A 24,055-nucleotide genomic window follows, 5' to 3' on the forward strand; every position below is an offset into this window, starting at 1 on the left:
TATTAAATAGAGTTGTATTAGATAGATCTTATCTAAGGATGACACAGCTCCCAAAACGGGAGGAAACTTTCTGGAAAGTAAACTTCGCTCAATGTTTCCCTCCCTAGTCCCTCCTCCTCTTCCACCTCTCTCCTCTACACAGCTTTTCGGACCATGGCGCTGCACTCAAATCATTTCACTGTATACGTGGCGTCGCACATCGTTATTCTAACATTATTTGGTTTTACCTCAGCTACTCCGGGCAGCGGCACATCATCATCTGTGTTGGGACTGCTGCCGCCTTATGATTTGTTGTATTACACCGGGGTACGTGCATACTTTACCGAGGAATGGGACAAGGCTGCGGAGCTGCTGGAGAAGTCCATCGCTACCAAGGAGTCACTGGTCCGAGTCCGCAGGCAGTGCCACGATGACTGTGTGGCAGCAGGGCGAGACAAGCTGGCAAAACTGGGTATGAGATATTGTGTGTGTGTGTGTGTGTGTGTGTGTGTGTGTGTGTGTGTGTGTGTGTGTGTGTGTGCGTGCGTGTGTGAGAGAGAGGGAGCACCCTTGTCTGTGTTTAATTTATAGTAGTGATCCCAAGGTTTGAGTTATTGCACTTTGGGGGTATTGATTAGTGCAATTAGGTGCTCTCCAGATATTGCTGATCCATAACCAATTTTGTAAAACAGACAGTATTATCACTCAATGACCTGTTGCATGATAGTAATGCATCTTCTCTGTGTTGTCAGACTCGGAGGAGGGCAGTTTGTGGGACCTCTGGGTCTTGGACTGGGTGCACCAGAAGGCTGAATGTATGAGATTCTGCATGGGACGGTCCGTCACCCCTGCAGGACAGCTCCCTGTTTCTGTGGACATTGAGTATGAGTTCGGCACCCGCAACCCCTACAACTTCCTGCAGGTCACATATTACAAAGTAAGCTGTTGTAAACTGTAATTGTAAGCTGTAATGTTTGTTACTTCCTTGTTAAAAGCCTTGTGATCATTTACTACCAGTGCTTTGTTTAGATAGATAGATAGATAGATAGCTAGATAGGTGCATAGATTTACAGATGCTGAATACGACTGTATTTTATAGCAGTACAACTCTTAGCAGCAGAGAGAAGGACTCTTCTTCACGAGCAGAGAAATAGCCTTCTCTCTTCTTTCCTCTCTCCCTGTGACACTCTTCCCTCACCTCCTCCTCCTCCTCCTCCTCCTCAGCTGGATAAGTTGCAGAAGGCGGCGTCTGCGGCTCATACCTTCTTCATGGCCAACCCCAGTCACCTGGAGATGAGGAACAACATTGAGAAGTACAGACGGATGGCGGGAGTGACCGAGGACGCCTTCCATGACAGAGAGATCGAGAACGAGAAACACTGGGTGAGGGAAGGAGGGGTGATTATTGTAAACAGGAGGGGGGGGACGGGGTTGAAGGGAATGAGGGACCTTAAAACTGCATTAGGCAACTTTGAGCGTAGGCGGCTCAAAATGCCAGCGAGAGGTAACTATTTGAAACATTTGAACTTCAATACACAGAAATCATGTAACGTGACGTCAGTACACTGCACACAGCAGGCCTACACTCATGTTTACCAGTCAAATACCAAAGGATACCAAAGGATACCAAAGGGGCGAGAGAGACAACAGATCTAAAGTCAGTTTTGTTTCAATTCGTCACTTCCTTTGGGCTGAGAAGTGTACATATCTGGCAGGCAGACACAAGAAATTCATTTTGGTAACCTGTGCAAATCTATCAGATCTAAATTGCGGGGATGTGACGCTCTTCTTCTCTGTTGCAGCCCCACTGTGTGATTTAGGCTGATAAAATGGGGGCATGTGTATATAAAAATCTTGCCTAGTGCAGCTTTAAAATGCATTAAGTGGACCGAAAGGGAAAACATTTCAGAGACGGGACTGGGGAGAGCCGCCCATGGCCTGAGGGACCGAATTCCTCCGTCTCTCACCTTCACTTTCTGTGATCCAACCATGTAATCCAAAATCAACAGTGTTTACTCAGAGACGTCTGCCTGAACATCTTCATTTGTTAAGTGTGCATCACGGGCAAGGCACACTTGTTATAACATGGTTAGGCTGCTCTGAGGTAGGCTTAAATAATTGTTCTGATTATTTGAATGAACAGAAATTATCTTCTTTCCTCTCCTATTTTTTTCTATAAAGCTTCAAGATCCACAGCCGTTTTATTGAATGAAAGCAGCAACTCCATCTCGAATTTCCTTTTTTCTATCCTCTTTTTTCCCCCTTTCTTCCCCTCACCATCGAACCCAGGCTCTGTATGATTCTGCCCTCCTGTCTGAGGCGTCGTCGGACTGGGCGCAGGCAGCAGAGAGGTGGAGAGAGTGTGTGAATGAAACGCTGCGGCAGACGGAGGAGTGCAGGGTGCAGTGCGAGGTGGCCTCCCAGCGCCTGCCGGAGGACAGGGGAGTGGACGGAGTGGGCGGCGTGTTCGAGAAGGCTGCAGGTAAAAAAACAAAACAGCCAGAATCTTTTGTATTGACCAAGACAGAAAGAGAGCAGATCGTAGACAGAAGTAACACTACTAATACTAATACTACTACTGCTTTTTATTTATTTTTTTTTTTTTTATTATTTTTTATTGGGTGAGTAAGGGTCTGAATACAATACATTCAATCTTCAACATGTTACATAATCATCATTTCTTCAAAATAAAAAAAAAAGGAAGACAAATTTCATGATTTGACCCTGTTCAAGTTGCTCATCCACAAATATCATACAGTCACCTATGGTTGTCATCACAGGTAATATAGCATCCCCACCCACACATACATATACACACTTATCACACATACACACACACACGCAAACACACACGTACACACACACACACATACACCCACGCAAACACACACACACACACACACACACCTACACACACACACACACACACACTAATATTACTACTACTAATACTAATACTAGCTCCAAGATTGAAAACCTCCAGTGAGAAAAAAAGTAAACTCTTGAGCTCTATACACAAAGTCCAAGGCTCTCTAAATCCAGTAAGGAGGAAAGAGAATAAGAGCTTGAAATTTAAAAAGCCTTTATTGACTTGGCTTAGAGCCAACGCATTTTGACCAAAAGGTCTTCATCAGGGCAAGAAATGGCTCCAGGATGAGCAAGTCACAATTTAAAAGTACTACAGCCAATGAAAGACTAGACATCAAGGCACATGCAAAAAGTCTGTGTAAAGACTGTGGAGAACCAAACCAAGGGAAAATATCCCCCCAAAAAATACAATACAATAAGGTGACAATATGTATCGTGGGGCAGAAAAATGAATTGCGATATCAGCTACATATTATTCGTACAATTTCACAAGCTCTCCATCGAAATTATATTATTTGTACTTTGTTATGACATTTTTAAGTTGTTCATTCTAGCAGGCCAGTGCCATTGGTAGAAAGATTTGTGGTTCAGAAATACTCAGTCAGACTTTGTTGTCATTGAACTTTTATTTATCGTGGTTGTATTGAATCATGAACCCCATATCGTTTATCGAATCGTATCGTGAGATAAGCATATTGTCCCATCCCTAAAAAATACAATACTTCAAAAAAGAGAGAGAAAAAAAATCATAGTTGTTCATCAGTGTGAGGCTTCTTTTCACCATGTTTCCTTCCACCCAGCTCTCTCCCTCTCCCTGCTCTCCTGCCAGCAGTCCTGTGTGACCCAGGTCGCCACGCGGCCCGGGAGGATTTCTGCTCAGGAGGACTTCCTCCCCACGCAGCTGGAGCATCTGCACATAGCACAGTTCAAAGGTCAGAGTTCAGAGGTCAAACTCAGGGGTCGTGTCCAATACAATGACACAGTGTATGTTGCTGCCTTCTAATGTGCGTATCTTCCTCTGTAGTTTCCTCTGATTTGTAGCACATTCATTTTTGAACCACAAACTGACGTTCTCCTTATTTTGCATTCCTGTTGTCCCCACAGCCGGTGATCTTGGCGGAGCGGTGCAGACGCTTCGCTCTCTTCTCCTGTTTTACCCCTCAGACACAGACTCCCTAGGCAACCTGCAGCTCTACTACGAGACACTAGGGGGAGACACAGAGTCGCAGGGCACACAGCCTGCTCAGGTACCACTACATTAACATCACTACTGTGGTGTTACTACTGATCTAATCCCTTTTTATTTATTCATTTATTCCATTCTATGTACATTTTTCATCATTTAAAACATAACAAAAATAAACATACATTTATAAGTAAAGAAAACATGCATATAACCTGAGCGTTGCCTAAGGGCCTGAGGGCTGCCCTTGTTGCCTAAGGGCCATCAACCTAATGTATATCTTAAAATCTATCAAACAAAATCAATCAATCGATCAGCGCAACAACGGCTGCATAATATTTGCCATCCTCCTCCTCCATCATCTTGAAAGCAAAAGGTCAGCACACATAGATCAATAAATAATGGCACACTCACAGCCATACATGCACACAAAGAAAAAAACAAAACTAAAACACTTCCATTTTTAAGTTGGATACGTTTTTTTTTGCATGTCTGTTTATTTGTCATGCAGGAGATCGTCAGATACGTGAGTCGCTCTTTGCAGGAGAAGAAGCTACTCTATTTTGGTATGGAGAATCTAGACTTCAGTTTCATCGATCCAGTAAGTGTCAGTGCCAGAAACACGTTGACGCACTTGTGGAACAACTGTAAAACCCCTCAGAGATAAGTCTCATAATTGTTTTCCATGCAGGATCTTTGGACTCCGGAAGATGTTGTACCTGAATCACTGAGGGAGACCTGGAGGTGAGACAGAGTCATTTTAACAAGAGTGTTAGGGGGAGTTAATGGAAAATAAATTGAATTTCTTTTACGTTTTGTATTCAGAGCTGAAAAAGAGAAACTGAATGAGAAAATGAAGGAGGGGGAGAAGGTGGAGGAGATGGATGACAGTGGGTTTTATGCAGGTACGGTTCTTGTTTCAGTCAATCTCTTAGTTTCCAGCATCTGTCCACGTCAGTTTATAATCCACCCGTTTCTCTCTCACCCTTTCTTGTCTGTCCTTTCTGCAGGGGGTCCAGTCCCTCAGGTTGGTGTGACCATCACCATGGACGACGAGGCTTTGAACGGCACAAATCGCGTAGTTTTCGACGGAGTAATGACTGATAAGGAGTGTGACACAATACTGCAGTTAGCAACAGTAAGCTCAGGTTTTTAAAACAATCAGGCAGGAAAACACTATAGATGTGTGGTCTTTGTTAACATTCCCCGTCCATTTTCTCTTGTCCCTGATAGGCTGCGGCGTCAGCTGGAGATGGTTACCGGGGACGACGGTCTCCACACACACCTCATGAAAAGTTTGAGGGTCTGACTGTCCTCAGGGCTGTAAAGGTGGGTGAACGGGAATGCAAGCACACATAATACAAGCTTTTTGAGTAAAGCTAGGGCTGGGTGATAATTCAATATTATCGCTTATCGTCTTTCAGTGGAATCACATCATCATGATATGGTGATTTTGTGATATTGTGACGCACAATTCTGCTGTCTAAACTGACGATAACAAGAACGTTTTATTTAAAGACTGACAAAATGAGGTGTGAAACATTTTAAGGAATATTATCTTATAAAAATATATATATTCGCACCTCCAAAGATTGTGTTATTAGTAGAAAGAATCCCGCACACTGTTCTTGCAACTTAGCACCCTTTAATTCTTTACTGACGTTTCAGTCTTACTAGATCTTCTTCAGAGTAAAGAGAGTTTACTCTGTTTCTTACTAGATCTTCTTCAGAATAAACTCTCTTTACTCTGAAGGTCTAGTAAGACCGAAACGTCAGTAAAGTATTTCTGACCACTGATGAACATTTAATATGTGATTTTGCATGCATCAGCCATATCATAATATATATTGATAGCGAAATAAAACCTTATGATTATCGCAATATTTATTTCAACCATATTGCCCAGCCCAAAGTAGATTTGAAGAATCTGTACTCACTTGTAAATATCATGAATGACAGAACCAAGCATCTCAGCCTCTTCGTGTGCTGTGTGTTTTTTTCCTCATGCTGAACACGTTTTCTGAGTTTAGCATTCGTTCATCACCCTCCACCTCTCCTCCCCTGCCTCCCTGTCTCCTAGCTGGCCCAGGACGGCATGGTGAACCAGTCTGACGCCAGGCTGCTACACGAGCTGGGAGAGAGGGTGCGAGTCCTGCTGCACTCCTACTTCAGAAGCCCCACGGGACTCTTCTTCTCCTTCACGCACCTGGTCTGCCGCAGCGCTATCACAGGTAGTTCCTCTAGTATCCAAATCTCACCAGAGGGAGATTGTTTTTATAGAGTTGTAGAAATGGAGTAGGTCTGCCCACGTGGAAGTGGAACAACAACGTGATTTAGCAGTCCTATGGTTTTGATTTTGTGATCATAAAACTGTCAGTGTTGCTTTTTTTTATTGCAGAACATCAGCATTGCTTGTTTTATTGCAGATTGTCTGCGTTTGCCATCTGCTTCTTCAATGCCTGTGGTGGCTTTTTTTTTTTGTTGTCTTTTTCTTCTTTTATTTCATAAGATAACCAACACATGTAGACACACCGATCCAAATACACAAGAGACAGAAAATATAATCAGGAGTACAGAAGAAATAAAGAAAAAAAAATGGGTGAGAAACCACAATCCCACTGTTTGTATTTCTGTGGCACCCAGGGGACCAGGAGGGCAGGCTGGACCTGTCTCACCCCGTCCATGTTGACAACTGTCTGCTAGAGCCGGAGACCAGGCAGTGCTGGAGGGAAGCACCAGCCTTCACACACAGAGATCTCAGGTACTAACTCCAAATCCATCTTAACCAGCCATTTAATATTGTATTTAAAACAAAATTTTAATGGGGCCCATGGGGTGAGACAATTTCAAGATTCAAGATTCAAGATTCAAGATTCAATACTTTATTGCCATATCAACAGAGTTGATTGGAATTTGTCTTAGTGAGGTCACTTAAACACAGACAAACACATGGAACCACTCACTTAAAAAACACATAATACATTCAAAAAAGAAGTATAAAACAGATAGATAACATCCAAGCCATAAAATAATCATAAAAGCATAAAACAAATGGGTAGAATAAAATAAACTCCAACACATAAAAACACCATGGGTAAAACACTAGCACCTGTAGGGGAATTAGCAGCAACATCAAACGACCCACTAGATAAAGTGCTTCAAGTGCGTAATTAAGTGCATAATAAAAAAACATCTTCACTTACATTCCAATAAAAATCAACTTGTTTCCAGTATTTTCTTGACTCAAGTGACATTGCCTTTTTTTTCTTATTCAACACTTACTGTGACTACTTTTTAATTTGTTAAAGTGGAGAGGGAGAAAAGCAGGGGAGACACAGGAGAGTAACTGGTGGGATTGGATTTAGTAGTAGTAATTATTATTATTAGTAGTAGTATTAGTATTCTGTCACTTGTTTCAAACATATTCTGCATTAAAATTGTATTAGCAGCAGGTGAAATTATTTCAACCCATTTTTTGAAGGAAAATAAGATTTTAAGACTAAATCCAAGATGAAACGACTGCAAATATATTTATCTTAAGTGATTTAGCTATTTAGGGAGTATTGAGAATTTGATTTCACCCATGATAATTGTTTCCATGGCTTGCCTGAATGATTGACCTCAAATCTAATTTCTGTCACAGTGCCGTTCTCTACCTGAATGACAACTTTGATGGTGGAGAATTATTCTTCACCAACATGGATGCCAAGACTGTAACAGTAAGTCACTTTTCAACCAAGATCCCGGGTGCTTTCTGAGTGTTTTGAAAACATAGAGGGGAATATTTGCTGAACCTGGTGGCCTCTTCACCCGTGTTAACCCCCTCCTCATGTGTACAGGCGCGGGTCAAACCCAGCTGTGGTCGTCTGGCCGGCTTCTCCTCGGGTCCAGTGAACCCACATGGAGTTACTGCAGTGACGGCCGGCCGGAGGTGTGCGCTGGCCCTCTGGTTCACCAAGGAGAAGCTCCACAGGGACATGGTGAGGGAGATTATTATTACAAGGTGTGATCTTCAGACCTCTGGGACGGGCCGTGGACCTGTCGTCTGCAGATGTGGCTGTTGGCATAGTGACACAGGTGTTTGGTAACAAGACCAGCTGGAAATAATGACACAGAGTGCCATGCAAATCTGATGGTTGTTGTCATGTATTGTCATTCAAAACGCCCAGCTTATGATGTCAGAACATTTTAAGTAGAAAAATTATATAGTTCATTATATATCAATTTGGTAATGAAGTTAATCATTCAACTGTAAAATATAAAAGATCCAGTGTTTAAAATGATTTTCATCGTGTCAACCAAGGATGTTTATTAAGCACTAGAATTTAATTTTATGCTATCAATCATTTTGTAGGTGTCACAACAAATGCTTTATATTATAGCGTCCATGCTTATAAAAATAACAGGAATGCTAGGAGCTCCTCTAAAGAGTGGCTGTTTTTAGGCCAAAAATGGATCTTGAAACATGTAGCTTACCAATGCAACGGTCAGCTAACTCTTAACAGTGTGCAGACTCTCTAAACTCATCTCTAACAGAAGAGAGCACCTAAAAACGCAGAATCACTTTATACTGGCATGGCCTTGTCTACCCAAAGACGTAGCCAACCCGCCAACCACAACAGCCCCTCAGGAGGCTTCACTGTAACACTAACAATAATCAAAAGAAACACTAAATTGTCACAGCAGTAACAAATTCCAGTCTTTTGATAGGGTATCTTTGCATTCTCAGTTATTGCTTTTTCATTTCACAGAGCCCACTGGAGATCAATATTTTCATCTATCATCCCTGTTCTTTCTGCTTCTCTGCTTCAGGAGCGAGAGGAGGCCGAGGCGCTGTGGGCAGCAGATGGACAGAGTGTGGTGAAAAAGCAGGAGCAGGAGGAGGGCAGCGCTACTCCCGGCCGCAGCGGGCGAAGCCAAGCAGCGAAGGAGAAGAGCAGAGGGAGAGGCAGGGTGACGGGGCGCAAGGATGAGCTGTGAGAGCCACAACCAACCTGACAGACTGAACCGCCCAAATGGGTCGTCCTTTTCATCCGCCTCCATTCTAGGGGAACGGACCACCACGCCCCTCCCATATCACGACGACCATGAACTCTTTTTTTACAGAGTGATTTTCAATTCTTACCTACACGTTCATTCTCTGTCTTGCTCCCTCCAGCCCCCATCTCTTTATGTAAGACTGCTTGCACATGTGTTTACATACATATACTGTATATATGAGTGTGAGTGAATGAAACTGTCTCCTCGTCTCTCTGCAGTGTCAATCTGTACTTTTGTGGCAGTGTGTGCCTTACTGTCTACTAGGTAAGAACTGTTTCCCGCCCACTAAATAAGAAGAGAAAAAAGAAAAAGAAGAAATAAATGTGACTCTTGACCCATGTGGCATGAGTAATATGTGGCAAACACACGAGAGAGAGCGAGTGAGACAGAGAGAGAGAGCGAGAGAGAGAGGAGGGGGGGAAAGAGGTAGAAAAGTGAAAGAGAGGCTGTGTAATCTATTAAGCGATTACCTCACACCCTGTACGGCTGCCTGCTGATTAAAACCAAGAACCAACCAAGAGAGGGCTAATAGGTGTCTCCGTCTGTGTGCCCGTCTGTTATTTCTGAGTGTCTACATGTGTGTCTTTTTGTTTGTCTATGAGAAGTAAAGACAAAAGGGGTGTAAAAAAAAGAGGTGGGTGATGGGAGAAAGGGATGAGACAATGACATGGATAGGAGAAAAGAACAAGATATATACTGTATACATGTTATGGGACTAGATACAGTGATACACAGCAGTAGGAAGAGAGTAAGAACAGTCAAAACCAACATGAGCACAGTACATCAGAAACTATGCTTAGAGGCAGAAAGAGAGAGAAGAGGGGACAGAGAGAGAGGTGCGCAGGGGGAAAAAAGGATAGAAATAGAGAGATTACTGTTAATCCCTCATAAATGAGTGCATTTGTTTATGAAGCTTAAAAAATCTCCCATTTAGAATATGGAATAGTAATCCAGCAAGAGATCATTTAATCATTCACATCCAGTGGAGTGACACTCCAGCACCCATTTCCATCTTCGCCCCTCCATTACAACCAGCAGCGCCCTTCGGCCCCTCCTCTTCTTCGTCTCGTGCATTAGGTACTGAGTCAAGTACTGTTTATGGCCCATATTAACACTCTCACTCCCCCCTGTGTTATAATCCCCCCGCTGCTGCAGAATTGGGTCGGCAGGCCTGTTAATGGAGCCTTGGTTTTAACCTTTTCCCTCCCTCACACTCTGAAACCGTGCGATACCCTAAAAGGCAGCATTAATCTGCTCTTAAGTAGGTGTTACATCTATATAATGCATCTTAGATAGCCTCACACTAAGCAATCTGACTGTCTAGTGCTCTAATTATAAACTGGCTGTGGAGATCCGCGAAATCTATCAGCGGTATGATGTCATCTTCCCTGATTTCTGCATGATTAGCAGAAATTATGTAAGGCGTAGAAGCATAGGGGAAATGCTGAAATCAAGCATCACGGTTTCCTTTTGTCACGATAACTAAGTGTTGTGTTATGTGAGTATTATCAACACATTATCCCCGCCTATAGCACTTATCCCTTATATTGGACTTCTAACCATTAACTACCTTCCGGCCCAGGCTATAGATTGAGTGCCTACAGAATATTTATTGCCTTGTTGAATGACATTCTGCATCATATTTTTTTAGGCGTGATCACTTGGAGAGAGTTGATCGGAGTCGTGATGAGGATTGAGTTGGATCAGATTAAAATTCATGTCTTTATTCTACATTCATGTCACAGCAGTTGCTTGTGTCTGGCTGATTTGGCATTTAATCCAGCCACCCCGCCCCACCCACCCACCCACTCCCACCCTTACCCCATTTGTTTAAAACGAGGCCACAGGGTCAATAATTGATGTGCTGTCAGTCAGCGGCCCTAACCTGGCTTTGTAGACCAAATTCAGGCTGCTCTCCTCTCTTCTTTTCCTCTACTCTGCTCTACTGTACTCTACTCTGCTCTACAGACATCCGGCTGATGAGAGGCACTTAACTGAGTGCATGGAGCCACAGAGACGAACGCACAAAGCCTAACAGATTTTAATCCCCAGCCTCACCCAGGGATGCTCACATTCCTCTCTCTCTCTCTACTCGATTTTTCTTCTATTCCCCCTGTCTCTCTCTCCCTCTCTCTCTCTCTCTCTCTCTCTCTGTCCTGGACTAGGCCTGTGTCTGTGTGGCTGCCGACATCCATTTTTTTTTTCTTTCTAATTTTGGTTTCTCTTGGTTTTACACTCTATCTCACATCCTTCTGGAGTGCACTCCCCCAACTCCATTTCTCCAAATCCAGGGTCAGTACAGCCAAAATTTGCCAGTCTGCGTCTGTCGTCGCCATGCTTGAGTGAGCAAAGGTCAACACTTTCAAACTACAGAGCTAAATTTATCCACACTGAATCATAGCCTAAACCCACTAACCCAACACACTAATGTCACTAACACACACACACACCACAAACCTCTCCTCCTCCACACACGCATGCAAGCGTACAAACACACAAACACAAAAGACACAAACATGGAGTCTTGTTTGTGATGAAGTGGGAGTCCATGCTGTATGAATATCATGTTGACTCAGTTTAACTGGTTGAATTCTTGGTCTCAAAAGTAATAATGTGATACATTGTTGATCCCTGTAGGAAAATTCACTTTTTGTTTGCCCTCCTTCAGCAGGGAGGTCAGAGGTCACGATCGGCTACAGAGCGGTTACAGAAATCCCCCCCCCCCGGTGCTGGTAGGCCTGTTTCATTACTCATTTTAACAGGCCTTCCTCGACTTCCCCTTGGCACTTGGTGATACGTAGCGTCTACGTCACCGGAGCGGCCACTTGAAGAGCAGGAGGCCGGATCCGAGCGGGGAGTGGAGCGTTCGAAACGGAACGCACTTGCCCTTAAGCAGGCCAAATAATGAATAACTATTGATAGTAATTACACAGAGGAATGAGTAATAAAATATCACAGATTAGTTAATTTCATAACTACGATTAAGTTCTCTGAGTGTTATTTGTTTTCTTACACTTATATATTGCTTGTTCTGACATGTTGGTTCGTGCACAAGAAGTGTCTTGCTACACTTCAGCAGGGCAGATGGTTGTTGATACTGCGTTGGGGGGGGTCAGTGTATGTGTGTGTATGTGTGTGTGGGGGGGTTGAACCCTGATCCTCTGGTTGAAGGCCGGTCTTTCTACTCCATAATCCACCCTACTGCCCTAAAATGCTATGTAGCAGTCATTTCCATAAACATCTCTTACATTAATAAGTGCAAGTCTTGCTGTTTTTTCTCTCATAACTTTTACAGTAGTTTCATTATTAGACAGTGTGCAATACAGAGTTATAGGAATATATATACAGTATATGGTATATATATGGTATATATATATATATAGGTGTAATGGGGTATGTCTGAGCCCCTGGCCCTGCTGTTTCAGCAGAGTAGTGAAGTGAGGATGAACCGGAGAGACCTCTCTCCTGGATCCTGTGGTTATTCCCTGTATCACCGCTGCACCCCATCTGATCCCTGCCTTGCCAATCTCCCACTCTGCCCGTAAACTTTCTAATATTAGCCCGTCCTCAGGTTTACAAAACACAAACCCTCCTGCCAGTCATAGTCCGCTTAAAGACTACCTCAGCACCATAAAAAGCCATGTCCCCAAGTCCTCTATTTATCTTTTTTTTCCTGGACAGATAATCCCTCCCCTCCACGATTTCCATCTCTTTTGTTTTTGTTTTTCTGATTCACGCCAGCTCACGTCTTTTGACCCCATGACCAGGCTCTGCACCTCGTTTGGCGTACTCCCGTCCCCCTCTCCCTCTCTGTCTCTGTCTCTTTTACCCCCCCTCCACCCCCCCACCCCTCTTTCTGTCCATCCCAGGATTTATCCCCTCATCACTGATCTCCCTTCATCCCTCCAATCCTCATCTGTTCCTCATAGGAGCAGTGGAGAGAGTCAGTGACGGAGGAATATCCCCACTGTGTGTGATACAAAAAGTGAATGAGCGGGAGAAAGTGTAGTAACAGGACGGCTGAACATATGACAACGACAAAAAAGGGACCACTGGAGGAAGAGTGAGAGCAATCTAACAAAACACCTTCAGAGGATTCTCCTAAATTGGTGAGTAGAGGGTCATATGTTGTTGTTTATATATTGTGTTCTTGCTGGTTGTGTATCCCTGCAGTTGTGCCATGCTGCTCAGTTGATGGGTCAAATTCAGAGGGTCAGATGAAAACTTTGAGGATCCCCATGGGGAAATTGGGTTCAAGGCTGAAATTACATTTTGCAGCAGCATCTTTAATAATTTAACAGAGTTCCTAGAGCCTCTAGGAATTTCTCTCATGACACTACAAAAAAAAATTCTAGTTTTAATATTTCTTGATGCTTAAATAAGGCGCCACGTTTTCAACATTGCATGCTAGTGCATCTTATCAAAATGATATTAACACAGATTTAATGTACTTACTTTTATGTTATCTGACACACACCACAGAGGGATTTATGTGGGATCAGCATGCAATGCTGGTTTTGCAGTGTTGACAGATAATCTGAGAAGAAAAAAATTCCTTTTGTTGTCTGATTCTTGATACAGTCAGACATCATCTGCGCGGTGAAATGTTAAATTGTTTATGTGGAAGCATCATGCAATTTTGTGGTGTCAGTGAGTGGAGTTATAATTAGAACCACAGCAGTATAACTATTTGTAAATGTCTACAGCCTTAAGGAAAAAAGGACTACTTGGTAGAAAAGCAGTATGCTAGTTTACTGCTGTGTTAACTGACTGAGAGCAATAAAGCAGTAAAATAAAATGAACGACAGCCTTATTCTCAACAATATTCTGTGAAAGAATTTTAAGTTTTGTGATTTTTTTTTTTTGCAAGTTAGACCATGAACGCAGGACTTTCAGTCTTAATTGACAGAGGTGCTTAATGGCTGCTGCGCTCTCAGCTGAAGTACAGATGCAAACTGCAGAGCACATTCCTGCAACCACTGGTCAGGCTCAAGTTCGTCGGCCTGGTCGCACAGAAAACCCTCCACCTCTCACCGGCTACCATTCTCACAACTCTCTCCCTCCCGTTCCTCCTCCATCTGCCCCCTCCCTCAGTCTCATCCCACTATCTCCCCCCTCCCTTTCTCCATCTCTTATCCAGATGCAAAGAGCAGTCAGTAATCGGATGAGAGCAGATTTGATTCAAAAGGCTTCCCTTAAAATCTCAGCCAGTAGGATTTAAAACTCACTCTCCTGCCTCGCCTCTTACCTCCCCATACCCCCCCCACCCCACCCCCCAACCCCCGCCCCCCCCCTCTCTGGTTGTGTTAATGCACTTCACTATCCAGCAACCCCTAGCAGTCATTTTAATCACATGGAACAATGGCAGGGTCCCAGGGACAGAATGGCAAAAGGGTAATAGCACAGCTAAAACACTCAGTTGGTTTCAAGCATTCATTACAACACTCATTATTGAAGCAATTTCCCATCTGGAATAAAGGCCTAAAATCCCCTGATATCAACTTCAGGGACAATGTAGACATCAGCTGGTTAAGGTGAGAGACCAGGACGCCCATAGTGGCCGAGGTGTTTGGAGCACTGCACCACTATTAAGGCGACATATAAGGTAGCGCTCTAATTTAATTTTTAACAAGTTTCAGACGTCTTCTATATCCACTCAAAGCATTATAGATAGAGCCTAGTGGCAAACAATTAAAAGCAAATCTCTTTCTTCCACAGAGTCACTCCCTCCTTCACTCCTTTCCTGTCCTTTTCACTTCAAACAAATTAGAGGCAAATCCACTTGGTCATGTGTTTTGACAGGGACATCCATTCAAATAGTGAGAGAGAAAGAGAGAGAGAGAGAGATTGCTGCAGGGACGCATACGATAAAATCAAGGAAAATATTCTGTCCTATCAGTTTTCAAGGTAAGATAAAGGAAATAGCATCATGACAATTGAAAAAAAAATGTGAATACATTGTATTATCAGAACATGTAGGAAGGTGCTATGGCTGGGGTGATTTGTATTGTACTGCTTTACCATGAAGTCAGCAACATAATCTCATTCTGATATTATTGTTTAGTGCCACGTTTTTCTCCTTGAACTATTCTGTTTCAGTAAAGTCAGCTTGTAGCGATTGTCTAGATTGTGAGTCTCTCTTTTCACTTATATTCAGCCTTGATTACATTTGTCACACTTTATGAGTTTGTCCATTAGGTGATTGGTTTACTGCTAAACATTGTTCATTTAATCAAGACATTACCAAATTCAATAGCCATCAACAGTAAGTAACAGCTCACTGGAGTGATAAATGGCACGAACATCCTGACAGCACAACCCCTATCATTGTTGTGAATTTGCCAAGCGCTGAAAGGTGAGTGACTGTCAAATAACAGATAATAGTATTGATACAGTGATGACATTATTACAGGACATACTGGTTTGCGTTTACAGTCAGGGTGTGGATGTTTGTTCTCAAGTGTCAGATCATCTGAAGAACAAATGCCTTTGCTGTTATGATCGATTATACTACGTCATGCCTGAATATTCAATACAATGTGTGTGTGTGTGTGTCTGTGCTTGTGTACACACGCACACATATGTGTATTGGTGTTTGTGTGTGGATATCTGTGTGTGTGTGTGTGTGTGTGTGTGTGTGTACCTGCATGTTTGTGAAGGCTTGCAAAGTAGTTGAGGGCCAGTTTGAATTGCAAAATAGAACTTGCTTAGAGACCGAAGGTGGAGAGTAGAGCTCGTCAGGTAAAATTCCAACATGGGGTAGTAGCACAGGCAGTGCTACTATTGGACAATAGAGAGACAAATTAGAAAAGTTTAACAATTGAATTCTGCTCTTGAATGAATTCCTATTAATTGAATTCTGCTCTTGTTCATTTCCCCATCTCTCCTTCTCTTCTTCATTTCAGGATCATCAGCTTACCTGTCATCTCTCCCTGTCTCCATTGGTGACAGTGCCTAACAACCATTACCATGGGTGAAATGGAGGAGCTGCGAAAGGAGGCGGACAGCCTCAAAGACCAGATCACTGTCAGTAGGCCCATCCATCTTACCTGTAGTAAAGCGAGAAAACAGTTTGTCTGTCCACAATATTTGTCAATGAGATTATAAGATTATACGGCTTTGCCTCTCATATGACCTGAAGATGCATTCCTCAAACAACCTTCTGAGACGTCTTCAATCTCCTCCCCATCCCCCATAACAACTTGCTTCTCCCCTCCCTCCCAAAATATTGATCATGACAACCAGAGGTGGAAAGAGTATGCTACTAAAAAATCCTACTCAAGTACAAGTACTGTTACCTTGCTGAAATTAGTAGCTATTAGTAGCTATTTAAAATGTACTCAAGAGTAAAGGTTACTGAGTTACTTTTTAGAAAACAGAACGTTGTTACATGTGATCTTTTCCATGTATTTCAAAAAAGGATGAGAGGACAGAGTTCGAACTAGACTCTTTTAATTGGACAAATTACAAATTACAAAATGTAGTGCTCAAACAAAGTAAAACCAGATTGCTCTTATCTTCTTTGCTGACTGACCGTTTACTGTGAATGGCCACAATTGGCCAATTTACGATGGTCCAGTTTCTGATGCTTATGGAGGGAGAGCCCACAAAATTTGTCATTAGTTGCCGACCACAGTGGAGATCAATAATGGCAGTAACCTGACCTCCCGTGTGTGTGTGTGTGTGTGTGTGTGTGTCTGCTCCCCAGGCAGCCCGTAAGGCGGTGCTGGACACCACACTGCAAGAGCAAGCAGTCGCGATAGCCGTGGTGGGGCGTGTCCAGCTGAAGACCAGGAAGACACTAAGGGGCCACCTTGCCAAGATCTACGCTATGCACTGGGGCACTGACTCCAAGTAAATACACAGATTGAAAGAACACGTGCTGTTTTATTTCACAGCCAAGATTTCTTGATTTTTACATCAAATTCACTACAAACTAAGTGTGAAGACAGTAAATAAATGCAGGAGGGAGTTCTGATTGGTATGTTAGATTTTGTGCAGTAATCACACTGCTTTTAAGGAACATGGTTCAGGCCTCAGATCATTCATTTTTCAGCTGAATTTGTCACTAACCAACCCCCTTTCATGTTTCCTCTCTCTCTCTCTCTCTCTCTCTCTCTCTCTCTCTCTCTCTCACTCTTTGCTGCTGTCACTCTCTTCCAGGCTGTGTGTCAGTGCCTCACAGGATGGAAAGCTCATAGTGTGGGACACTCTCACAACCAACAAGGTAAGGCAGAGTAAAAGGCTGTGTCGTGATTGCAGCCAGTAGTGGATATGAGTGAACCATTAGATTAGATGTACTCTATACGATGCCATAAAATAAATAAGTTCTGAATTTGCTTTCCTATTGCCAAATTTTTGAAGTAGGGGGGGCTCTGACGAAGTCGTTTCCCAGTCTTCTAAATCTGTGGGACCACTACAGCCTAACTGGGATTAAATCTGGCCAAAAATCTGGTCAACATACTTCAAATACTTCCACTACTGATGTGCTTGTGGTTTTCATTCAGATTCAGTAACTGAAGCCAGTGCATTCAGTTTCAGCGGTTGAAGACAGGAATATCACTATTTCTGTGTCTCCCCAGGTGAGTGCCATCCCTCTCAAGTCATCATGGGTGATGACTTGTGCCTATGCACCTTCAGGGAACATGGTGGCTTGTGGCGGACTGGACAACATGTGCTCCATCTACAACCTCAAGGGCAAAGATGGGAACGTCAAGGTGATGCGTGAGCTGGCAGCACACACAGGTAGGACTCCAAATGCAAAGCACCATGGCTTTTACAGACATTAACTGGAATGCAACCTTGGAATTGCATAGCTGCATGTATATAAGCCTTTTTTTGTGTTTGTCCCTTGCCCACTTATGCGCTTTTGTTCATTTGTGCGCTTATATGGAGCATTAATAAACTTACTTTGCATTCCAGGTGCTTCCTATCTGTTTATGTTTTGATTTGTTGATTACTGCTTGGAATTCACATTACTCATTACTCACACTGTGTCATGCACCTCATATGGTATTTCTTCGGTTACCCAGGTTACCTGTCCTGCTGTCGTTTCATTAGTGACAGTGAGATCATCACCAGCTCAGGCGACTGCACTTGGTAAGGATATAATATGACTAAGATATCCTGAACTAAGGAGTATTGCTGCTTCTCTCTTGTACTCTGTAGTTGATACAGAAGAGACTCTTGTCTCTGGTCTTTTTGGATTATCACCCGTCCTCTTTGCTCTCCCTAGTGTACTATGGGACATTGAGACAGGGACACAGAAGACTGTCTTTGCGGGCCACCTGGGAGACTGCATGTCCCTGGCTGTGTCTCCAGACTTCAAGATGTTCATCTCAGGGGCGTGTGACTTCACGGCCAAGCTGTGGGACATTCGGGAGGGAACATGCAGACAGACCTTCGGAGGCCATGAGAGTGACATCAATGCAATTGGGGTAAGGATGAGGAGGCTTCCATCTTCCCGGTTCAGTTTTGTACAGAGCGTTGAACGTTTCGCTCAAGCAGATGATCAAACCTGTGTAGTAGACGCTAATCGCTTCTCCCTTCTCTTCCCTCCAGTTCTTCCCCAATGGTAATGCGGTGATAACAGGGTCGGATGACGCCAGCTGCAAGCTGTACGACCTGCGAGCCGACCAGGACCTCATCACCTACCAGGACTCCACCATCATGTGTGGGGTGACCTCCCTGGCCCCCTCCCTGTCTGGACGCCTGATACTGGCTGGGTATGACGATTTCAACGTCAACATCTGGGACACGCTGAAGTCTGAGAGAGTGGGTGAGTAAAGACGGAAAAGAGAGAGATGGAGTTGATTAAGTGTCCTTTTTCAAGAGATACAATGTATGTATATACAGTATGTAGAGACACATACCAGAACAACATGAGCTCATGTCAGTGCCATTTGATTTAGAAAATCAAATGACATGTACAGTACACATGTTAAACAGACAACAAATTACTCTGTTGTGTAATGAAACATGCTTTCACCAAACATAAAACATGCACTGAAAGTACTTCTTAAAGCTGATGATGGTGCAAATTAAAGTGAAGAGCTGTGATTATAAACATACAGTATTTGCTCACATCATGTCCTCTCTCCTGTGTGGCGGTCCAGGAGTGCTGGCTGGTCACGACAACAGAGTGAGCTGCATCGGCGTATCTACGGATGGAATGGCGTGTTGCACGGGGTCCTGGGACAGCTTCCTCAAGATATGGAACTGAGGCCGTTCCTCACCAGCAGGCAGAAGGAGAGCAGGAGAGTGGGGGTGTTAACATCTGCCTGGGAGAAAGAGAGGAAGATAACAAGAGAGGGGAGAATTGGAGTTTGAGGGAGGGATGAGGGACGAGGAACCACATAGGGTGAGAAGAGGGTGTTTTCATTGTGCCAAGTCCTATCTAATGTTGGAGAGGGGTTGTGATATGAGGAGGAATTTCTCTTCTCTCTTCCACTTCTCTCTCTCACCTTTCTTCTCAAGTTACAGGGGAATATGGCACGGGTGGTGGGGGTCTAAGAAAATATCATTCTTATCAATAGTGAATTATATTCAAATCGAATCCAATCGATTAAGATATGCACATTTCTTGCAGCAATTGAAAGGATTACCCAATGAGAACAGTTGCCAAATGGAAATGGTAGACATTGGATGAGATAGAATTAAATACATGTCCAGTTTCAGCCTATGTAGGTTCATTTTATATCAACCAGAAGTTATGATGTCAAATGAATTATATGAGCATTTGCATTTCGTTTCAAACTGCTGTTTGTTCTTAGTTTTGGTAGATTTCCCTAGATACTGTAGTCCTTATATTTACTTTCTCTTTCCATTTTCTAAATTACATTAGAATGGAGTTATAGCTTGCAAATGTCTACATTAGTGTTCAAGAGTTGTTTTGTATGTGTTTGATAGACAATATTTACCATGAGTTGGGGTCTGATTTTTTGGCCTACTCCCCACTAGCTAGACCTGAAAAGTGCTTTGAGTAAACCGTTGGATTGACAGATGGGATAATCAAATGGGTCTCATGGTCCACTGAGCACTTACAAAAAAGATGACCCATTTATCATAGGACATGGGCAGTTCTTGTATGAGTGTGTATATGGATGATAATGGCTACTGTATGCATATGAGCAACACATAAAAGTCTGTATATAACAGCTTACCTTTTCCTTTTTGCATGGTACAAGATCAACCTGAATGATGGTTCATGTACATACAAAAAAAAAAATCTGCTTAAAACTAGTTTTGTCATTGGTTTCTATATTACATCAGCAAGCTCTCACTAGAATTTGGACTGCCTTTCTTTCCAACACTGGATACACACTGTGCATAGTAAAGCCATAGTACCTTTCTTAAGACTTTCTAATAAATGTGGAACTCTGCATCAGACGTGTCTTCAGTTAAATTCTTTCACTCATTTACAGGAGATATATATATATAGATATGTGGACTTCAGATATGGGTAACAATTTTGTATTGATCAGAATGCTAATATTTACCTGGATTGATATGGAGTAAGCCGTCAAAGATAAAAAACAAAAACCTTTGTGTATCAGTACTGGTGAAAAACAAATGTTAAAAAAAAAAACTAAAACTAAACCACTTTAGTGCAACAGTTCACACCAACAACAATGTAGGATTCACCTTCACTGTAAAAACCTAGAATATGTACAGTAATCCAGGATGATTAGAGTGTAACATATTAGAAAAATTCATACAGTAATGGTGGGACCTACATATCAATTTTTACATTGTCATGTCTCAGTAACACAAAAGGACCCACTCTAGAGTGTTTATTTAAACCAGTTACAGCTTCATTGTAAAATGTATTCAATAAAGTACCCAACCGGCAAAACCAACAGTGGTGTGGTCTTAAGCCAGTTGCATGAGAAGCTGAGATTCACACATTAGTTTGTTTTTGGGAATATTCAGTGTGAGCTTTCATTCCGTCTTTATGCTGGAATAGCCGAGTAGAAACAGAATTTTTCTATTTTTGAAAAAACTTAATAAAAAAAAAAAACAACAACATAAAAATAAAAATAAAAGGTTCTTGCAATATATTAGCCTCTTGTGTATGCAAGACTTGCAATCCTGAGACAAGGTTTCCTCTCACAAAGGGAAAGAAATCACTTTACATTAAGACAGAAATCAGTATAAATTTAGAGCAATGAATCATGAAAGAAAATTATTTTATTTATATTTACAAAAGGACAAAACAGGATGGAAAACTGATAGTGCATAAAGTGGCAGTTGAAATTGAAAAGGTAATATACACAATCAAAATCAGTTTAAAGAAACTGTACATTTAAAAGCTTGTTTTAAGAATTATAAAAGTGGCAGGACTCTGCAACGCATCATCTGTTCTCCTTATCCAGAGCCACGGTCAGGACTCTGCGGTCCACCTGTCCAAGCCTCTGCCTGTCTGGGGTCGACACCTTCAGCTTCATCTGGAAGGTGGGGGGAAAGTTCAGCGTCTCACTTTCTGCATCGTGACTTATATTTGGACAACCAAATGGCTTAACATCACTTTTTAAAGTTGATGAAGGTGCAAATTAAAGTGAAGAGCTGTGAGTATTACTAGAGGTGTGTGCATGCTTATGTAGCCTACCTGAGGATTTTGGTCCCTGGGGGAGTTGGTCTCTTTAAGGATCTGCAGTGGGGAGCGGCCTTCAGCCAGTCCATTGCCTAAAGATAAGCGGGGGAAAAAAAGGTCAAGCAACAATAGATAGATTCACTCAAATCTCACACACACATACAGAGAGAGACGGAGCGAGCGAGACAGAGCAAACTTTCTACACACCTTTCTGCTTCAGTTTTGCAGACTGTCCCTTGTTTTCATTGGTAATGTTCTTCACAGCCACCCGGACAGCAAGAGGAGAGGAGCCTCCTTTTCCTCCACGCACTTGCACTCCTCTGGCTCTTAACCCAGAGGCACCAAAGCCCTTTCCCAGCCACTGGGGCTTGAACACCACCTGACTGGGGCTCTTTGAGTCAAAGGTGGGGCAGCGGATGCCGGTGGAGGGCTGTGGCCGCTCTTGTCTCAGGACTGGGCTAGGGACAGTTGCTGGCTCAAGTGTAGTGGGCACAGGAGGCACAGGAGAATCTTGAACTGCCAGCTCTTGTGTTTCAACTGAAGATGGCATCTGCACTGCATCTTCTGGCTGCTCTGAGGATGCTGGAACCAGGGCAACATCTGTAACAGTGGGTACAGAAGGCTGGACAGGGGTCATAGGGCACTCTGGGTCAGAGTTGATAGATGGAAGGGCATAACAGTGGTCAGTTCCATCCCCGAGTGGCTCTACTTCTACACTAGGCACAGGGGATGAAGTACTGTCATGGTGCACCTCAGCAAAGATCTGGGACGGAGCTGCTCCCTCATGACAAGTTATCAGGCTCATACTCAGTCTCTTGTGAAGAGGAGACTCCCTGGCCTCTTCTGCCTCCTCCAGGGTCAGATCAGCCTCAGTTTCCACTTCCACCCGAGCCTCCTCAAGATGCACAAAGGGGCTCAAGTCACCCATGCTCTGGAGACGGGGCAGCACGGGGGTGCTCAGGAGGTTAGCATGCTCAGCCAGGGAGCCAAAGGTCTGGGATGGCTGAGAAGTCAGAAGGGGCTCGCCAGAACCCAGCTCTTCATCCACAACAACCTCCTCCTCCACATTGAGATTCAAGTGCCCGTGAGGGGGTGCGGGGGCTTTGTCTTCAACCTCACTGTGGAAAAGCATGCCCAGCCGACGAGCGAAGGAGCCAACTGTCGCTGTGGGAGAAACGGATGAAAAATGTTTCAAAGAAGCATGTTATAGGAATTTTCTGCAGGTGAGGAAATACCTAACTGAAGGTTGTGGTTTACTAAATGGTTACCTCTCATGGCATCTCTGACAGGGGTGCGGGCAATGCCAATTGTAGGTGATCGGGGATCAAAGGATGGCAGAGCACATACAGTCTTCACTTCAACTGAAGTTTTGGACACAGGCCCACCCACCTAAGAGTAAACAGAACACATAAACAGATTATGTATGGTTAAACTACTTTCCCAACAACATCATATTATTGCCATTAAAGAGTTTTTTGGTGCAATACAAAACCCAGTAATGTGGTAGCAAGCCAACTAGCAGTTTACCTGAATAGGTGTACGATCAATGTCTGTTGAAGGAGAACGTGGATCTATCAGCCGACCGACTCGGTCGTGTTTGATGGTTCGCCTGGAGTCTGGTTTTATCGTTGAAGACACAGTCATCTTGCTCTCACTGGATCCCATGATGATAATTTAGCTCACTGGCAAACTGGTTATCTGTACAGAAGACAAACCCAGCCTCGTATAACATGCCATATTCCGTGTTGGTAGCTCACTGCGTTTGAACTTGAACTTACTACGCAACTAAGTTCATTTAACATTTGAAATCAACTTTAATACTAATTAGAGAGATAATTGGCTAGCGAATGTTAGCACCGACAGCTATCATGCTAGGTAACACGATAGTTTAGGTTTCCCAACTCACTCTTCAAATCGACAAAGTCGTATAAAAGTTAACAGTTGGGAGTTTTACGGAATGCAACTGCTTTGCGTCAGCTGAGGCGAACAGTTTCTAATACTTCCAAGTTACTGCGAGCATTTTCTGTCTTACCTTACACGAGACGAAGACGGTATACACAGAGCAAATCCCCCTTTTACTTCTTTCACTGATAAACACGGGGAAAACACACGTCTTTTAAAACATTTAAATGGGGGCCGCGTGCATGTTATTTTCAAACTGACCAATCTGCGTACGCGTCTCCCCGCCTTCTCTCCGCTGACTGGTTTACGGCACACCATTCAAGTAGTGGGCGTGGCGTCCCGATGATAACAAATTTGAAAGTAACAGTCGTCTGTTTATCACAAGGAGGTTGGTTTATCATATCTACCATATAGTATTCCGTCCCTATAAAAATGGTATCTTGACAAACGTATATCAGACTAATCCCATTGAAAGAGGCATTTGCTTAAAT

The 24,055-nt window shown here is 43.2% G+C and overlaps 3 protein-coding genes across 4 annotated transcripts; 2 read left to right on the top strand and 1 right to left on the bottom strand.

The window, feature by feature from the left end:
- The first annotated feature begins 117 nt into the window (after nucleotides 1–117).
- Nucleotides 118–9,587, top strand: p3h3 (prolyl 3-hydroxylase 3). Its single transcript, XM_071909362.2, has 16 exons — nucleotides 118–451; nucleotides 732–916; nucleotides 1,204–1,362; nucleotides 2,269–2,461; nucleotides 3,648–3,779; nucleotides 3,952–4,094; nucleotides 4,542–4,631; nucleotides 4,722–4,774; nucleotides 4,856–4,935; nucleotides 5,041–5,168; nucleotides 5,264–5,359; nucleotides 6,111–6,261; nucleotides 6,674–6,791; nucleotides 7,674–7,749; nucleotides 7,870–8,010; nucleotides 8,843–9,587. The coding sequence occupies exons 1-16, from the start codon at nucleotides 154–156 to the stop codon at nucleotides 9,008–9,010; spliced, it is 2,211 nt and encodes a 736-aa protein (XP_071765463.1). The 5' UTR covers nucleotides 118–153; the 3' UTR covers nucleotides 9,011–9,587.
- A 5,301-nt stretch (nucleotides 9,588–14,888) lies between these two features.
- Nucleotides 14,889–20,451, top strand: gnb3a (guanine nucleotide binding protein (G protein), beta polypeptide 3a). 2 transcript variants are annotated; one of them, XM_071908161.2, is made up of 10 exons: nucleotides 14,903–14,977; nucleotides 15,327–15,425; nucleotides 15,976–16,096; nucleotides 16,779–16,924; nucleotides 17,234–17,297; nucleotides 17,653–17,815; nucleotides 18,103–18,169; nucleotides 18,306–18,507; nucleotides 18,632–18,848; nucleotides 19,186–20,451. In XM_071908161.2, the coding sequence occupies exons 3-10, from the start codon at nucleotides 16,040–16,042 to the stop codon at nucleotides 19,290–19,292; spliced, it is 1,023 nt and encodes a 340-aa protein (XP_071764262.1). In that variant the 5' UTR covers nucleotides 14,903–14,977; nucleotides 15,327–15,425; nucleotides 15,976–16,039; the 3' UTR covers nucleotides 19,293–20,451. The 2 variants fall into 2 exon arrangements, with proteins under 2 accessions (XP_071764255.1, XP_071764262.1); XM_071908154.2 differs by lacking the exon at nucleotides 15,327–15,425 and having other exon boundaries at nucleotides 14,889–14,977.
- Nucleotides 20,452–21,241: 790 nt separating this feature from the next.
- On the bottom strand, nucleotides 21,242–23,832 carry cdca3 (cell division cycle associated 3). Its single transcript, XM_071909450.2, has 6 exons — nucleotides 23,695–23,832; nucleotides 23,190–23,360; nucleotides 22,931–23,051; nucleotides 21,870–22,826; nucleotides 21,678–21,754; nucleotides 21,242–21,516 (listed from the first exon to the last, which is right to left on the bottom strand). The coding sequence occupies exons 2-6, from the start codon at nucleotides 23,325–23,327 to the stop codon at nucleotides 21,424–21,426; spliced, it is 1,386 nt and encodes a 461-aa protein (XP_071765551.1). The 5' UTR covers nucleotides 23,328–23,360; nucleotides 23,695–23,832; the 3' UTR covers nucleotides 21,242–21,423.
- Between the last annotated feature and the right edge of the window lie 223 nt (nucleotides 23,833–24,055).

The sequence above is a fragment of the Centroberyx gerrardi genome, chromosome 12, assembly GCF_048128805.1.
Source record: "Centroberyx gerrardi isolate f3 chromosome 12, fCenGer3.hap1.cur.20231027, whole genome shotgun sequence".
In the NCBI taxonomy this organism is placed as follows: domain Eukaryota; kingdom Metazoa; phylum Chordata; class Actinopteri; order Beryciformes; family Berycidae; genus Centroberyx; species Centroberyx gerrardi.

Coding starts and splice junctions, on each gene's coding strand:
- cdca3 (XM_071909450.2), bottom strand. CDS start 23,327: ATGGGATCCAGTGAGAGCAAGATGACTGTGTCTTCAACGATAAAACCA. Junction 23,052..23,189: donor TTGATCGTACACCTATTCAG/GTAAACTGCTAG, acceptor GTTTACTCTTAG/GTGGGTGGGCCTGTGTCCAA. Junction 22,827..22,930: donor TGTCAGAGATGCCATGAGAG/GTAACCATTTAG, acceptor TTTCTCCCACAG/CGACAGTTGGCTCCTTCGCT.
- p3h3 (XM_071909362.2), top strand. CDS start 154: ATGGCGCTGCACTCAAATCATTTCACTGTATACGTGGCGTCGCACATC. Junction 4,936..5,040: donor TGACAGTGGGTTTTATGCAG/GTACGGTTCTTG, acceptor TCCTTTCTGCAG/GGGGTCCAGTCCCTCAGGTT. Junction 8,011..8,842: donor AGAAGCTCCACAGGGACATG/GTGAGGGAGATT, acceptor TCTCTGCTTCAG/GAGCGAGAGGAGGCCGAGGC.
- gnb3a (XM_071908154.2), top strand. CDS start 16,040: ATGGGTGAAATGGAGGAGCTGCGAAAGGAGGCGGACAGCCTCAAAGAC. Junction 17,298..17,652: donor ACACTCTCACAACCAACAAG/GTAAGGCAGAGT, acceptor GTGTCTCCCCAG/GTGAGTGCCATCCCTCTCAA. Junction 18,508..18,631: donor GTGACATCAATGCAATTGGG/GTAAGGATGAGG, acceptor TCTTCCCTCCAG/TTCTTCCCCAATGGTAATGC.